At 44.9% G+C, this 16,258-nt stretch overlaps 1 protein-coding gene and 1 pseudogene across 1 annotated transcript in view; one reads left to right on the forward strand and one right to left on the reverse strand.

The window, feature by feature from the left end:
* The first annotated feature begins 103 nt into the window (after positions 1-103).
* LOC118990134 (E2F-associated phosphoprotein-like) lies at positions 104-1,857 on the forward strand (annotated as a pseudogene).
* Positions 1,858-10,108: 8,251 nt separating this feature from the next.
* LOC118990135 (solute carrier family 22 member 4-like) overlaps positions 10,109-16,258 on the reverse strand; it is a 43,604-nt gene continuing 37,454 nt past the window's right edge. Inside the window, 4 exon segments of the mRNA XM_037050540.1 lie at positions 10,109-10,496; positions 12,870-13,002; positions 15,393-15,482; positions 15,485-15,574. Coding sequence (XP_036906435.1) covers positions 10,418-10,496; positions 12,870-13,002; positions 15,393-15,482; positions 15,485-15,574 — 392 coding nt within the window. The 3' untranslated portion in view covers positions 10,109-10,417.

The raw sequence follows: 16,258 nt of genomic DNA on the forward strand, positions 1-16,258 counted from the left end.
CAGTGCGGCGCCGCCGGGGGCGGGGCTGGGGCTGCACGTGACGGCGGGTGGGCGGGCCCGACCGCCTTGTGCGCCGCGACCTCAGCCCCGAGGTTCCAGCGGGATGAGCCCTGGCTGCGGCTCTGAAGGCTGCGTCGCTCTGGGCCTCCGAGATCGAGCCAAATTTGCTGCCCCAGCGCGGAGCCGGCGGGAGGGAACGCGTTGGCAAGCGGACAGCGAGGCTCAATTACAGTATTAAAAATAACGCCTCCATCTCACAGTTTTTTGCCAAGGCCAACACGGGTACCGGGAACAGGCCCAGGGTCTCACTGTAGTTAGGACCGGTATCACCGCCCATCCCTGCGGGAGTTATGGGGATTATTTTCAAACCGAAACCGTTAATTACTTCAATGAAGAGGCTGGGAGCAATGACTTTGAATTCTAATTCAAGTGCTATTTCCTTGTTTTGCTCTGGGACAAGCCCTTTCGTTTTTCCTTTAACATGTGAGAACAAATGTGTATTTTTAACTTCAAGATTATCGATGACCCCAGCCCAGGATCAGCTGTACTCAGATTAGTTGTTTCTGCACGGACCTTAACTCAGGAGTTCACTTGCAATGAAAGAATAATTCTTAAAAAAAAAAAAAAGCAGCGAGGTGATTCTAAAGCTTCGCTCTGCGATAGAGTAAGTAGCTACATTCGTAATTCCACCATAGCAACAATGGAGACAAATTACCCTCCCTGGAAATAGGGTCTTCCCCAGGAAATGGGAAAAGTGGAGCAGCTCTGACAAAATCCTAAGATGATACATAGTTTGACTCTGAGCGTGAAGACAAAGCAACACAGGTGACCACGAAAAAAAAAAGGAGATGACACAGGATTCCAACAAATGAACCACAATATGATCCTGAAAAAAGGCAACAGAGATCAGGCCTGGGTTGATGCACGGAGAAGAGGCTTACCCTGGGTTTGGAATACAGAGCCCACAACAACAGACAGGGATGCTGCCTTGAATTGTGCTGCCTGCCCGACCACACTGAGTCTTGATCGTCAAAGGCACGCAGCGTACACAACTCAACCCAGAGCAGTGTTTGTGATGACCTTGTTCCGTCAACCAACAGGAGGTTCTAAGACACAAAACCCCAGAGAACCGAGGAAAGAGGGAGGCCACGAGACCAAGAGGTCTAACCGCGAAGATGCTGCCAGAGCAGGCAGAGACCGAAGCAGGAGAAACCGGTCACCCAGTGGCTACACCAAATGTGCCACTGACGTGGCAGCAAGGACGACGTCTTTCACGTGTTCAGCGTTTTAGCAAGCCGTCCCGGAACAGCTGAGTTGGCATTTAATTGTCCAATACTATATAGAAGGCAAATATGGACAGTTATTTTTCTCCTGCCTATTCACATCAAGTGACATTCTGAGGGGTTAGTTGGGGAAGCAGTGTTTCATTCTTTTTGAAAGATAGTAGTTAACCACTTTCATCCCTCCCCTTCTTTAAAAAATAATTTCCCCTAGCTCTGTTGGGACTGATTATTTACCACCACCACCCTTTTAAATTAGTATAGACATCTTCTATTTTTTCCCACTTATCCTGCCACGAATTCATAGGGAGTAAGTTCCCTCAGCTCAGGGTTCTCTCTGTGGGTTCTCACACAGTGCGCTCCTCCGGGGGCAGCAGACCAGCACTTCAGCTGGACCCAGGGACCCTTCTCTTTGGCTTCCTTCTTTTTCTGATCATTTTCCTTCACATGTGTCAGGAAGCTGTCTCAGCTCTCAGACTGCTTAATATGCTCAAAATGGACAGTAAGTAGCTTGGCAAGACTCTTGCCCTTAACATGTTTGTTTACAACAGCGCCCACCGCATGCGGGTGACACTTCAGACCCTCAGTTTCTCCATGGCAACGCCTGTGGGGCAGTCCCTTCAGAACAGTGTCCCTTCCTTCTTGCCTACAATGTTGCCTTGCTTGTAAATTGGCATGTATGTGGCCAAAGGGACAACTCCATGTTTCCGAGAGGCCTAGAGAGCACTCAGCAGGTGCCTCCCCTCTTTCCCTGTGTCGTGGTCATTTTGGTGAATGACTGGAAGACGGTGGTTCCAGCTGAATAAAAAAAAACTATTCATTCCCTTTTTGATGGACTTGGCAAACTTGGGGCTTTTTATTAATGAAAACTCTTTAGAATTAAAAAAAAGTAAAAAGAAATGGGTGAAATGAATTTTAATAGTATATTTATTTAACTCAATATATCAGAACATTATGACTTTATCATGTAATCAATATAAAAATGGAGACATTTTACATTCCTGTATTTAAAAAAATCATCGATACATATTTAAACCATATTGTATATAATATTGTAATACTATATATATATATATATATATATATATATAATCTTAAGAAGCCGGTGTGTGATTCCTCAGCACATTTCAGTTTGGATTAGCCACACTCTCAGTGCTCAGTAGCCACGTGTAGCTGGAGGCTCTCTTATTGGGCAGCACTGTTTGAAGGCCTTTAAGAATTACAGCTGCACCCTGGCTGGTGTAGCTCAGTGGATTGAGCTCGGGCCTACAAAGCAGCCAAAGTATCGTGGTTTGATTCCCAGTCAGGGCACATGCCTGGGTTGAAGGCCAGTTCCTAGCAGGGGACACACGAGAGGCAACCATACACATATTTCTCTCCCTCTCTCCTTCCCTTCCCCTCTAAATATAAATAAATAAAATCCTTTAAAAAAAGAATTATACTCAGTGGATTGAGCACGGGCCTGCGAACCAGACAATCGAAGTTCAATTCCCAGTCAGGGCACATTCCTGGGTTGCAGGCCATTTCCCAGCAGGGGATGCACGAGAGGCAACCATACATTGATGTTTCTCTTCCTCTCTCCTTCCCTTCCCCTCTAAAAATAAATAAATAAAGATTAAAAAATTAAAAAAAAGAATTACAGCTGCTAAATTTAACAGTGCAGCCTATTTCTTTTTAATAGCAATAGGGACTTAGCGATAGAGAATTAACGGTGCATTTAAAACGTAGTCTGTTGGATAAGCACTTCAGTGGTGATTACGTTCTAAATTGAAACTAGAAAAAGAATGGGAAGCTAGCTTTGCTGGCATGTTTTACACAAGGACATATACCATTCCCATAAAGCACAGGAAAATTTTAAAAACTCAGGATAAAAATGTTAACACAGGCACTGCTCATTTCATGCACACTTGCTGTTCCGTATTCCAGCTTCCCGAAGATGGTGTGTGTTGCATCCACCAACCGCGAGAACAAACGTCGGAGACTTTCAGGGTTTCAAAGATGTTACTTTATTGGCAAAGTTTAACCTGCACAGGGGCGAACTCTCAAAGTGTCTGGAGACACAATGCCCGCAGGGGCTGCAAAGGAGAGTTGCGCCTAGCGCTTACAGCTAAGTCCTTATATAGAGGCAAGCAAGCAAGCGTTGCACAGAAGCAGATGTGGCGGTTGGCTATTGGCTTACAGCGCCCGCGCGGGAACAGGGTGGGGACTGACTCCACTGAAAGGAAAATTATGAAACTAAACAGATGGCAATCAATTTACAGGATGTTTGCTAGGGACGCAGGCTCCTTGGGGCTGAGACTATTTTTCTTGTTCCCAACAGTGTGCTGGGCCTTCAGAAATGTACTCGGTTCTTTCTAATGTTTTATCTCAAGGAACAGTCCTTTTCTGGAACTAAGTGAAAAGGAAAACCAAGCTTCTTAAACATAAACCCATTCCTCATATCAGCTCTCCAAATTGTTTTAATATTTCAAAATAAATGAAGGTATCTCAGAGAAGATTGCTGAGCTGGGTACTGACCGATGAAGAAAGTGAGGACATATAGTCAACCTGCTAAATTACTGAAATCAAGCAGGTTGAGGCATGAGGAAATGATTCTAGTCTTGTCCTAACAGCCGGGGAACTTAAAGGCTTTGAACTTTCTACTCCTGAATCAATGCCTGGATATACCTCTGGACATCAGACCGACCTCCAGATAACCCTGTGAAGGACTCCTGGGCAAACAGGTCATCAACATCCATTATCCCGATGCCCTGACTTCTGATCAATAGCCATCCTGGGCCAATCCCGGATCAACCAGTAATTCCTAATGATGTACTTTTTACTACAAGAACCTTTAACTTTTCTTCCTTCTTTGGCCCGCTTCTGTTTTTTTGTTTTGTTTTGTTTTGTTTTGTTTTCCTAGCTGTGTTACCATTTCCAAACCCTAGGACTTTTGAATAAACATCATTTATTTTTTAGCCAAAGCCTCCAGATTCTTTTTGAGTTCCTTTGACAAAACCAAACAAGTTGAAAAAATTTAAAAAAACCTTATTTTAAGAAATATCAGTTGGGCATCAGAAAACACTCTGAAAGGGTTTGAAAATAATTCAATAGTCTTCCAGGGGAAAAAAAGCAGATCTTAAGGAAAAGAAACGAAAACCATTTGTCATAGACGGCTTGTCCCCATACACAAAACAGAGCACCCTGGGAAAGGGCTTTCCAGTTCTTGGTGAGGCAGTAATTACTACATATCTGAGTAGTGTTATTTAAATCACATCTTTGAAAAGAGAGACTGAACTCTGAATCTGAGAGAATCAGGTTACCTGAAGCCCTTTAATCTTCAAGATTCTGAATTAGAGCGCTCTTATTTTATATATAAGAGAAAATAAAACATATATATGGCAGAGAGCAGATCCAGGGTTAGAACGCTGGAATTAATGGAGTAAAACTCTGCAGATGTGGTAGCCGGTCTTGAAGACAGCACCCAATGATCCCTGCCTCCTGGTGTCCACACCCTGTTGTAGGTCCTTCCCATTTGTACCTGGATTGGGGACCATTGGCATGCAGCAGAAGGGATATTTGGTCACTTTAGTGATTGTATGGTAAAAGATTTCCAACTTGAATGCCCCGCCCCCCCCCACACTTTCTCTTTCTGTTTCTTTGGGAGAAGCAAGCTGCTATGTCGTAAGAGGCCCAGGCGGTGGCACGAAATGAAGAACCCTGCCAACAGCCAGTGTGGTGCTGAGTTGACCACCAGGCAGGCGTGACTGTCGGTGGCCACTTCAGCATCAGTTGAGTCACTAGATGACCATGGCCCCAGCCAGCAGCTTGACTGCGACCCCGTGACAGTCCCTGAGCCAGTACTGCCTGCTAGGAAGCTCCCCGACTCCCGACCCTCAGGAGGTGTGTGTTGGGAACAAGAAAAATAGTCTCAGCCCCAAGGAGCCTGCGTCCCTAGCAGACACCCTGTAAGTTGATTGCCATCTGTTTAGTTTCAAAATTTTCCTTTCAGTTGAGTCAGACCCCACCCTGTTCCCGCGTGTGGGCTCTGTAAGCCAATAGCTAACCGCCACATCTGCTTCTGTGCAACGCTTGCTTGATGGCCTCTATATAAGGACTTAGCTGTAAGCACTGCGCGAGACCCTCGTTTGCAGCCCCTGCGGGCACCGTGTCTCCAGACACTTTGAGAGTTCGCCCCTGTGCAGGTTAAACTTTGCCAATAAAGTAACATCTTTGAAACCCTGAAAGTCTCCAACATTTGTTCTTGCGGTTGGTGGATGCAACACTGTGAGGTTTAATAAACGTTTCCTGTCCTACGCTACTAAATTTGGGGCTGATTTTTTTACGCAGCAATAAATCACTAATATACAGATGGTTAAACAATATGCTGAATTAATATTGACTATAATTATTAGTTTTATTTTGATTACTGACCCCTGAAGGAGCACTGTATGAACTCAGTGTTCTGCATAGATTCGGGTGTGCCCGTAGGTTATGCGGGCTGGAGCGGTCAGCGCCTACTCGCCTGAGGAAGAGAAAACTTCTCAAAGGAAGAACCCCTCCTTTGGGAGAAGGGCAGGGGGTCCGGACTAAATCCAATATTATAGCTTCCGCATCAGAGTGGAGGACGATGCCGAGGGTGTGGTCTGCCCAGTCCCTGCTGTTGATCTCACAGATTTTATGGAAAGGGGGCCTTGGGTACGATCTGAAATAGCTATTTTTGCTAGGATCTCTGTGAGACACTGTTTTGTCTCGGCCCCGGAACATTGGAGCGTGGCCCAAGTATGGAGGAACCGGAGTCTATCCCCACCTTATCCAACGACATTTCTAGTGGCATGGCGTCGCCCATGCCCGACAGGACTCGGGGCGCAGAGTGTGGCTGCAGCCGAGTTTGGCACGGCAGGTGGGTATGCAGCCCTTTCGTGTTCTTTCCCACGTGTCCACTGCAGACATATTTCAAAAAAAAAAGAAAAGAAAAGAAAGAAAGGTCTCCATTCATGAGCCCAACTGTGGTTTCAGGTTTGACTAGGAGGGAGATTGGGGTTGCACAGACACAGGGGCCAGGGAAATCACGTTTGTGCTGTTCTGTGATTCCGCATTTGAGCCCCAGTCGGCCTGGTCCTGGACGCATGAAGAGAGCGGCCCTTGACACGTTCCGCAGACTAGAAAAGTTAGGTAATCGAATACCCTGAACANAAGAAAGGTCTCCATTCATGAGCCCAACTGTGGTTTCAGGTTTGACTAGGAGGGAGATTGGGGTTGCACAGACACAGGGGCCAGGGAAATCACGTTTGTGCTGTTCTGTGATCCCGCATTTGAGCCCCAGTCGGCCTGGTCCTGGACGCATGAAGAGAGCGGCCCTTGACACGTTCCGCAGACTAGAAAAGTTAGGTAATCGAATACCCTGAACAATTTTTTAAGGACTTAGATGTGTAGATTTTTACTTTGAATAGGTGTAATTTCCAATATGAAACCCCACAGTCTGGCTTCAAGAGATACAGGAGAGTTTTAAAATTGCATATAAATAATTACGCGTTGCTACCAACTTGAGCAGCAGTAGGGATGCATACCCTGAGGGAGTAGTGAGCCCTCGAAGGTGTGTCCACAAACACTGAGATATGAAATGCAATATGCTGCTTGCATTTTAAAGACTGGTTATCACATTCTAGAATAGATGGAAAAGACACGGGTGGTAGCTAATGTTAGAAATATGTGTTCCCAAAAGGGCTTTATGTATTTACGTGATGTAGAAGAAAAAATTGGGTTACTATTGTTATTTACTTTTCATTCATTCAATACATATTTGCATAGACGGTTATCTGCCCAGCACTGTTCTGGGTTCTAGGAATTGAGAAAAGAGACTATTTGTTCTCCCGAAGCTCGCATTTTAGTCGTGGGATGGAGACACCAGCAATAAACTTGAAAAAAATAAATACAAATTTTAAATACAGTTGTAACTCAGAGATATTGCAGGTTCAGTTCCAAACCACTGCAATATAGCAAGTAGTGAAATAGAATGAGTTGTCATCTTTTTGCTGGTGGCAGGTCCTGCCTACCATTTGTTAAAAAAAATGCAACATCTGTGAAGAGCAATAAAGCAAAATGCAACAAAACGAGGTGTGCCTGTGGTGGAAGGGCCACGACGAGAGAAAGGAGGATGGTGGGGTAAAGAACGACGACAGTGGGTGGCTAATTTAGGTTGGAGATGAGCGGATACTTTTCTAAGAAGGTGGCATCTGCGTTGACATGCAAGGGCTGGTAAGAATCCTATCTCTCAAAAATCTGGGAAGAGAGTGTACCAGGCAGAGGTGCGGCAAGCGCAAAGACTGTGAATTAAGGGCGATGGCACGGGGTGGCCAAGTTGCAGGGGAAAGGCCAGCACGATCACAGAGAAGGGCAACGGGACGTGAGGTCAGAGAGACACTGGCGGGCTAGATCATCCCGTGTCCTGTCGGCAGTGGAAAGTGTTTTTGGTTTGTTGGTTTGGTTTTTGTTCACTTATATTGGAACTACAAGTGGCAAGGAGTCTGAATTTGATTCCAGGTGCAAGAAGAAACCGTAAGAGTGCGTCTAGGCAGAGGCAGGATATGGTGTGAGTTCCCGCGGGAAAGGAGCACTCGGCTGCCGTGTGGAGAGTTAGCTGGAAAGGGCGCAGACAGGTCGACGGGCCAGCGCTACAGTGGTCTCTGTGGAAGAGATAAACGGATGAATTCAGAACACACTTTGAAAGCCAAAGGTGACGTGGCATTCTGCTGGATATGGGCCTAAGGGGAGGAAAAAGTAAGGACGCCTCCTGGATTTGGGGACAAGACAACTTGGTGGCTTTGGTGCCAGCACTTGAAAGGAGGAAATTGGGAGGAGTGGGCGTTTGGGATATTAAATGTTCCCTTCAGTGAAAAAAGGCATATTGGGATAAAAGACACATAATATAAAAGTTGTCATCTCGTCCGTTTTTGCGTGTGTCGCTCAGTGGCATGAACCACCCTTGCCCAGCTGCGCAGCCATCGCCACTGTCCCTCTCCGGAACTCTTCATCTTGCAGAACCGAAGCCGTGTCCCTGTGGACCAGCAACTCTGCACTTCCCACTCCCTCCCAGCCCCTAGCAGTTGCTCTGCTGCTGTCCTGAGGAGTCTGACCACTCTCGGCGCCTTCTATGCATGGGCCATGCGGTGTTTGTCCTTTCCTGGCTAGTCTAGTTCCTCAGCAGAGGGCCATCCAGGTTCATTCGTGCCGTAGCTCCATCCGAATCCCCTTCCTGTCTAGTGGCCCCGAGGGATGTTGCAGTGTCTGCACGCCAGCTTGTGTTTCCACTCATCCGTTTTTTATTGTGGATGATGTTGCTATGAACACGAGCTCACAACTATCTCTTCAAGCCCCTGCTTGCTGTTCCTTTGGGGATGTGCCCAGAGGAATGACTGCATCATGAAGCAATTCTGTGTTGCATTTTTTTTAGGAACTGCCATGGTATTTTCCACTGGGACAGTACCATTTTATATTTCCAACGACAGCCCACGAAGGTTCCTGTTTCTCCACATTTTCACTAACACTTGCTATTTTCTGTTTTTACAGCGGCCGCCCTGATGAGAACTTTTGGTTTCCATTTCCCTAATAACAGTGATGCTGAAGATCATTTCACGAGCTTCGCGGCGGTGTGTGTGTGTGAGTGAGCATGTGTATGTGTACTTTTTCTCCTCAGCTCAGGTTGTTTGGCTGTCCTCGCTGAGTGGTAGTTGTTCTTCATTCTGGGTGTTAACCCCAGCAGCAGTGTGAGCTGTGAGTGTTTCCCCCCGCTCCGTGGGCTGCCTTTTCACTCTACTGACTGTGCCCCTTTTTGTGCAAAAGTTTTAAACTTTCACGTGGTTCAATTTATCTATTTTTTCTTTTGCTGCTGGTGTGAGAGTTTTATTTAAAGCTTAAAAATAAACATATATTTAAATATATTGCTATTTTAAAATATATAAATTTGGAGGCAGCGGGGTATATGAGACTGAAGGTCATAGGAGAGGCCAGCCTAGAATATGAATTAGGGATTAGCCACAGGTGGGTGACACAGGGGCCACATTCCAATGCTGACAGGCTCAGGGGAGGCCTGCATGGTGGGCCTTAGAAAGTCAGAAAGTGAGCACACAGGATGGTCCGAACACAAAAGTTCTTAACTCAAAGCAGGTCCTAGGCTGGTAGCTTCCTTGACAAAGGTCATTCTTCACCTTCTGTGCACCTGTCTACTGTGTTTCTGTATCTAAGATAAAGCACCTATGGATGTCAGAGTCGTCTTCTTCCCAGACCCTTCAGGGCACGATCCCCAACCAGGGCACGGACCACAGAGCTCTCATTGTCGTCTCGTTCCCCAGATGCTGTGTCCATGTGCTGTGACTCTACCAGTCAAAACCGTTTTGTGGTTTTGCAGATTCTGTTTCCCATGAGACTATCTCCTAAGCCAGTCTTAGGAAGCAGGAGGCTTAGTCCCGTGCTCAAAAAGAGCACAATGAGGCGGCTCATTGAACTGGCTGTGAGCTATAGCCGCCGCCATCACAGCGAGGACCTGCATCGGCTCCTTCCCTTCTTCAAGGCCCACGGGCCACAGGAGCCAGGGCCTACTTGGTCTCCTGCAAAATACGGTTAACACCAGCCATCAGCTCCTCTCAAAGGAGTGTATCAAATTTTCTGGCTAGGAATGCTGCATTCAATTATAGCAGCACACAAGTTCACTTTCAGAAATGACTATAATTTGGAATGTGCTGACTCACATATACACACACATATATGCGCGCGCATGCGCGTGCACACATGCACTGTTGTCACCTGAGAGTTGTGTTGCTACAATGATACTCTTTTTATTTGGAGAGCTGAGTTGTATGTTTGGAACTGAGTGTTAATCTTTATATGCACTGACCAGTCCTAAACCAACATATTTTCAAGCAATCTTATAAACCCATTTCATCAAATGAATTAGTAAGGAGGACTGCCTAGAAATGGTTAGTTTAAAAGAATAAGGAGATTATCTGGAAGAGGGGTCCAGAACTTGCTCTATGACAAGCATTTCTCAACAGCAGGGTCCATTCACGCCGCAGTCGGTCCACGTCATCAGGGAAGACTTCAGCTGCCTCCGGGTCTTGTGAGTCCATTTTCCAGTTCACCGGGTTGCGGGAACATTTTTATCAGAATGAAGGTATTAGAACTTTGGGGTTTTCTTCACTGTTCATGGAATCTCTTGTTTTTCCCCCAAAATATGAACCTGAAAATAAGATAGGTGCTAAAGAAAATTAAGTATTCAAGACTTTCTTCTCTAAAGGCTGGCCCGACACTGCAAAACGTTTCTAGTCAATGAACTAATAATTATTGTAACTGTCATACCAACCTCAGAGGTCTAGATCTAATATTTTATGATTTTGAATATCTGGAGTCACTTTCTTAAGTAAACATAAACAAAACCCAGAATTTAGTTTCCCCATGGAAAGGATGGATTAGTAAGAATGAAGTTCTTGGCGAGTTAACGTGGATATAGAAACAGTTGTATCGTTACAAGAAAACAACTCATCAACAACGGGCACTTTCCTCACGCTCGATCAGGGACTGGAATCCATCCCCGTGACAAAGACCCTCTCTCGTGGACGGGCGTGAAAACACGGCATCTCATACACGCTGGCAGTAGCCATAAGAACTGTTCCCCATCTAACGGATGGGCATACTGGAGTGTAGCGAAAATTCAGTTTGCCCAAAGTTAAATTTCCCCACATTTCTGCACATGTGGGATTTGAAGCCAGACAGTTTCATTGTAGAACCTCAATTTCTTCTACCATGCCACCTATCTTTTAAATCTTTGCCAATCTGTGGTGCCATGGAAAGATATTTGGTTTTTGTCCCCATTCCCAATATAGAGCTCATAAATCTGTAATTTCCTGGGAGATAAGGGTAATAGGGGCATCCTGTCTTTTGGGCACATGAAGTAACTCTTGGATGGGCTCCCCTACATGAGTTCAAGATGGCAGCTGGTTGCCCTCAAAACCAAGCCTTGATCAATTGGAAGCCTGGAACTTTCACCCTATTTCCCAACCTTCATGGGGGAGTAGAGGGCTGGGGATTAGACTAATAATTGACTCTGCCTATGTCCATGTGATGATATCTCCATAACATCCACTAAACCCTGGGGTTTGGAGAATCTCTGAATTGGCGAGTGCACCCATGTGCGGGGCTGGGGCCACCTCCCAACTCTACGGGACAGGAGCTTCTGCTCTCCGGGCCCTTCCGAGCCTCACCCCTTGCACCTCTCCAACTGGCTCTTCATTTGTATCCTTTACGATAAACCAGTGATAATACGGCAGTGTTTTCCTGAATTTTGTGAGTCCTTCTAGCGAATTACTGAACTTTGCTCAGGAAGGGGTTTGTGGAAGCACCAACTCTGTTGCCAAGCTGGACAGGAGTGTGGATTGCTTGGGCACCTGATACTGGGGACAGGAATCTGAGTGAAGGCAGTCTTGGGGGACTAACCCCTCAGACCTGTGAAATCTGATGCAAACTCCAGGTAGTTAGTGTTAGAAATGAATTAAATTATAGGCCAGTTGGTGCCAGAACTGATTGGTATCAGGAGGAAAAACCCACACAGTCTCATAAGCCAAAAACGATGATACTGAGGTGTTATGTCTGCCACTGAAATCTCTTTGTCTGTAAACTGCCTGTTCATGACCTTTGCTAGCTTTCCTACTGGTTGTCTTTCTTTCCTACTAATCGCTAAGAGCTTTATGTTTATTAGGTGTAAGTAGCCCTGAGTTCTTTTTTTAATTTTATTTTTTTAAGATTTTATTTATGTATCTTTAGAGGGGAAGGGGAGAAGAGAGGGAGAGAAATATCAATGTATGGTTGCCTCTCGTGTATACATTGGCTTGCATTCCCTGCTGGGAATTGGCTTGCAACCCAGGCATGTGCTCTGACTGGGAATCAAACTGTGATCCTTTGCTTCACAGGCCCACGCTCAATCCACTGAGCTACACCAGCCAAGGCAGCCCTGAGTTCGTATTGCATGTTGCAAATATTTTCCTACTGGCTTGTTGACCTTTGTCTTTTTTTATGGCTTCTTTTTTTGCTGTGCCAACAATTTCTAAAATTACATAATCAGATATATCAATCTTTTCCTTTATGGCTTTTTGCTTTTCATAACATGCTCAGAAAGGCCTCCTCCAAAGTTATAAAAATCTTTATGCTTCCTTTTATGATGTTTATGATTTTACATTTCTTAGACCTCAATTTTTAATCTTTCTGGAATTTATATGGATGCATTTTGAAGTAAGACTCAAGTTTTTAGTTACCCAAAATGGCTAGTTGAGTGTTCTCACAACTGGTACGGAATAATCTAACTCTCCCCCACTGCCTTGGAATGGCTACTTGTCATCACATGCTGAATTCTCATGGTTTCTTGGGTTTAATTCTGAACTCTATCCCAGTGATTTCTATTCCTACACCACTAGCACACTGTTTTCGCCATCACTGCTCAATAATATGCTTTATTTTATTCTCCACTTATTACTCTTCTTTTTAAGGAACCTCCTAGCCACTCTTGCATGCTTATTCTTTGTGAGGAAGTTTGGTATCATTTTTTCAAGTTCCACGTACCATTTCACTTTCTGCATCTCCTCTAAGGTCTCTGGTAGAGTTACTCCGAAACTTGCAGGGAAAAACAGAATGATGGTTCCAATCAGGATGGTCAGGCTGCCCATGAGGATGTAGGGCAGAAGTCTATTGTAAGCTCCTATAAGGCATGGGACATCGCTTGGACGCAGGGACTCTCCAGGCCTTCTCGAGAATCACCGTGTAAAGGTGGCAGGCAGTGTTTGACAGCAGTTTTGAATAGGAACATTTTCAGGAGTTAAAAAGTATGCAAGTCACACCATTCGTCTTTGGCAGATGGCACTGCCCCAGCATTTCCATCGTGATTCGCCTACTTGATTTTGCATGGTCAGAAGGTCTTTCCTGTCAACTGGTATTCTCTAGGCTACTATTTAACCACGTGTGACAGATGTTCCTTCAATAGAAATCTTTGCCTAGCAAAGTTCACCTCTGAAGGAGGAGGAAACTGGAGGTAGGGGGATGGGAATACACCAAGGGGAAAGAGGTCAACGGGGATGTTGCAGGGACAGGTACGGGCCAGCATGACTGGCGTGACCTTTGCTTTAGCCCCAACCAGGAGACTGTGGTGGAAAGCCATGACTCTTTATGGAGTCATGAGACTCTATAAAGAACAATCTAAGTGATGTGTTCCACCCAATTTAAATCCATAAATGTCAGACACTATGAAAGCAGTGCTTTGGCTTCTTTTTGCAGCGTATTCATAAGTCTCGGTTTTCTACGTAACTGGAAGAACTGGAAGAACCCCTCCAATTCTGCTGGGGCCACTCAGCAGAACAACAGACCCCATTTTGCTGCCCATCTGCATACAGAGATTACAGAGCAACAACACACCCCAAAATTTTATTTGACAAAAAACATTGATCTTGAAACTTTTCTGAGGCCTCTGTGTCACTAACAGGAGTAGTGACTGTGGAATCGGAAGTTTTATCCCAGACTCCTCCGTTTTCTACATACCAGTGGTCCACTATGAGACTACAGGAGCATAATTTGGAAGTACAGGGAAGAACAAAGGGGAAACGACTCCATTCCACACAATAATGTGTTTCCTTGGGTCTTATTCAGGGCAGCTGTGCAGAGATGTTTAAGGCAGGAAAATGTTTCTCTGAGGATTGCGTACACCTTTTCTGAGAATTCGTGTGTTCTTTGGGGATGTGTGTGTGTGTGTGTGTGTGTGTGTGGTGTTTGCACTAGTAGGTAACCAATGGGTGCCCAGGAACAACAAGGAGGTGTGCATCCACCTTTCATCAGTAGGGTCCTTAATGAGGAGGATTAGGTTTGGAGAGCCAGATAGTGCGCCCACTGGACATCCCCCTAAGGTATCTCTGGGGTATTATTTCAGCTTGGTAAATTGGATGATATAAAAAGTAAAATTTCCTGCATTGCAAAAAAATCATAAAGTCAAAATATAAACTAGGAAAAATGTTAATTATTCATTGATTTTTTAAGAGAGGGAGAGGAGCGGGGAGAGAGAGAGAGAGAAGGGGAGAGAGGGAAACATTAATTTATTGGTGCACTCATCCAAGCATCAATCAGTTGACTCTTGTGTGCACCCTGATGGCGGGACTGGTCACACAAGGTTGGTGAATTGGGATGCCGCTCTAACTGGCTAAGGTACCAGGGCAACTAGGAAAAATGTGTACAGTGTATACACAAAAGGCTACTTTTTTCCCCCCAATTACAAAGACCTCTCACAAATCAAAGACAAAAAGTTGGGGGAAAAAGCCGTGAGAAAGATAGGCAAAACATGCAAACAGTCAGGACACTGAGAAATAGATAGAATGTCAATAAATATATAAAAAATGTTCAACCTCGTTATAATGAAAGAAATGGAAGTGAAGCAAGAATACCCACTTTTCATGTCACAGATGACCAATGATTAAAAAACTGGATTACCCCCACTGCTGGCGAAGATACGGAGACACAGCCCCGTTTCCTGTGTAGAAAGTCGGGTTGTGAATTGGCTCCGTATCTAGAGGCTAACTCGGCAGCATCCCTAACATTTTAAAATTGCTCCAGCAATCTACTGATCCAAGTACACCCAGTCAAACAGACAAAGGGTGCAGGGGCACAGGAAAATGTTCACGGTAGTATTTTTTTGTAATATCAAAACCCTGGACATTGCCTCAATGTCCATCCATTGAACCTAATTAACTAAATCATGTATATACATACAGTGGAAGACTAGACACTAACTAGAAAGAAGGTATGAGAACTATATATACCAATAAAGATAGTCTGATACTATGTTAAGTTTAAAAAGTTGTGAAATAATACAGATGCAATTTTTTCTGATATATATATATATATATGTCAGAATATATATATATCAAAATGTCTGAAGGGCTTCCCACCAATCTGTTAATACTAATTACTTCTAGGGCTGTGATTTGGGGAGCTGAGAGAGAAGAGAGTACTTTCCCCAGTACTTTCTATGCTCTCTGAATTTTTCACCATGAAAATATATTACGTTTAGATTTTAAAAAAAGAACACATGGCTAAGATGCCTCTCACCCAGGTACGCAAAGTAGGGAGCGATGCTGCTGCCCTCCCTGGAAGCCACGGACGTGACCCCCACGGCCATGTTTCTGACCAGCATTGGGTGAGCTCGGCGGTGAAGACACACAGCACGGAGAGGGAGGAGGTGACCCTGAACTTCCCTAACATCGCCAGGCTGACGGACAAGAAGTTGTAATCTGGAAGAGAGACCCTGTGCACACAGAGGCGCTTTTAGAAGTGATGCGGTCTCAACTCAGTTGCTTTTATTTTCCTCTTTGCTTGAATGAGCTTGTTTTTTGGTTTTGGTTTTGGTTTTTTGCAATGTAAAGCTATTCCCCAAACAACACATTCTCTGCAATGTCTTAATCACTGACATGGACAAAGATGGAGAGAGAGGGGTCGCTTTGCTCCTCACTCTACTGTTATTCTAGAAAATGTGTGCATTCAGAGACCTGTGTCTGCTTTTATCTGTTACAGGACTTTCACAGTAAATTGTCAGCATGTTGCTACAGTTCAGTTTCACTTTCAAAGAGAAGGACCAATCCTTTCTATCCCACTTATTATTATTAAGAAATACATACTTCTGTGTATAATGCTGTGTGTCAACACCTGTCGCCTTAATGTTCTAATAACATGAGAAAGTTAGACACAGGGAAGAGGGAAGCGGGTCCCTTTATGTACTCTCTAACTGGAATATTACAGACCCCCCAAATCACTGAGCCTATATGGGGGCTGGCATGGACTACCAACTCTAATACTCAAGTATACACCTCAAGAAAAGGTTTGAAAGTATCAGGAAACTGGGAATTAGGGTTGTGACTTCAAGAAAGAGGTTTGAGGGTTTAGGTGAGTGTCTCGGTGACTGAGGTGCCTGGGAGCGT

Source organism: Sturnira hondurensis, unplaced genomic scaffold (genome assembly GCF_014824575.4).
Source record: "Sturnira hondurensis isolate 20B ecotype Veracruz unplaced genomic scaffold, ASM1482457v3 Scaffold0006805, whole genome shotgun sequence".
Classification (NCBI taxonomy): Eukaryota; Metazoa; Chordata; class Mammalia; order Chiroptera; family Phyllostomidae; genus Sturnira; species Sturnira hondurensis.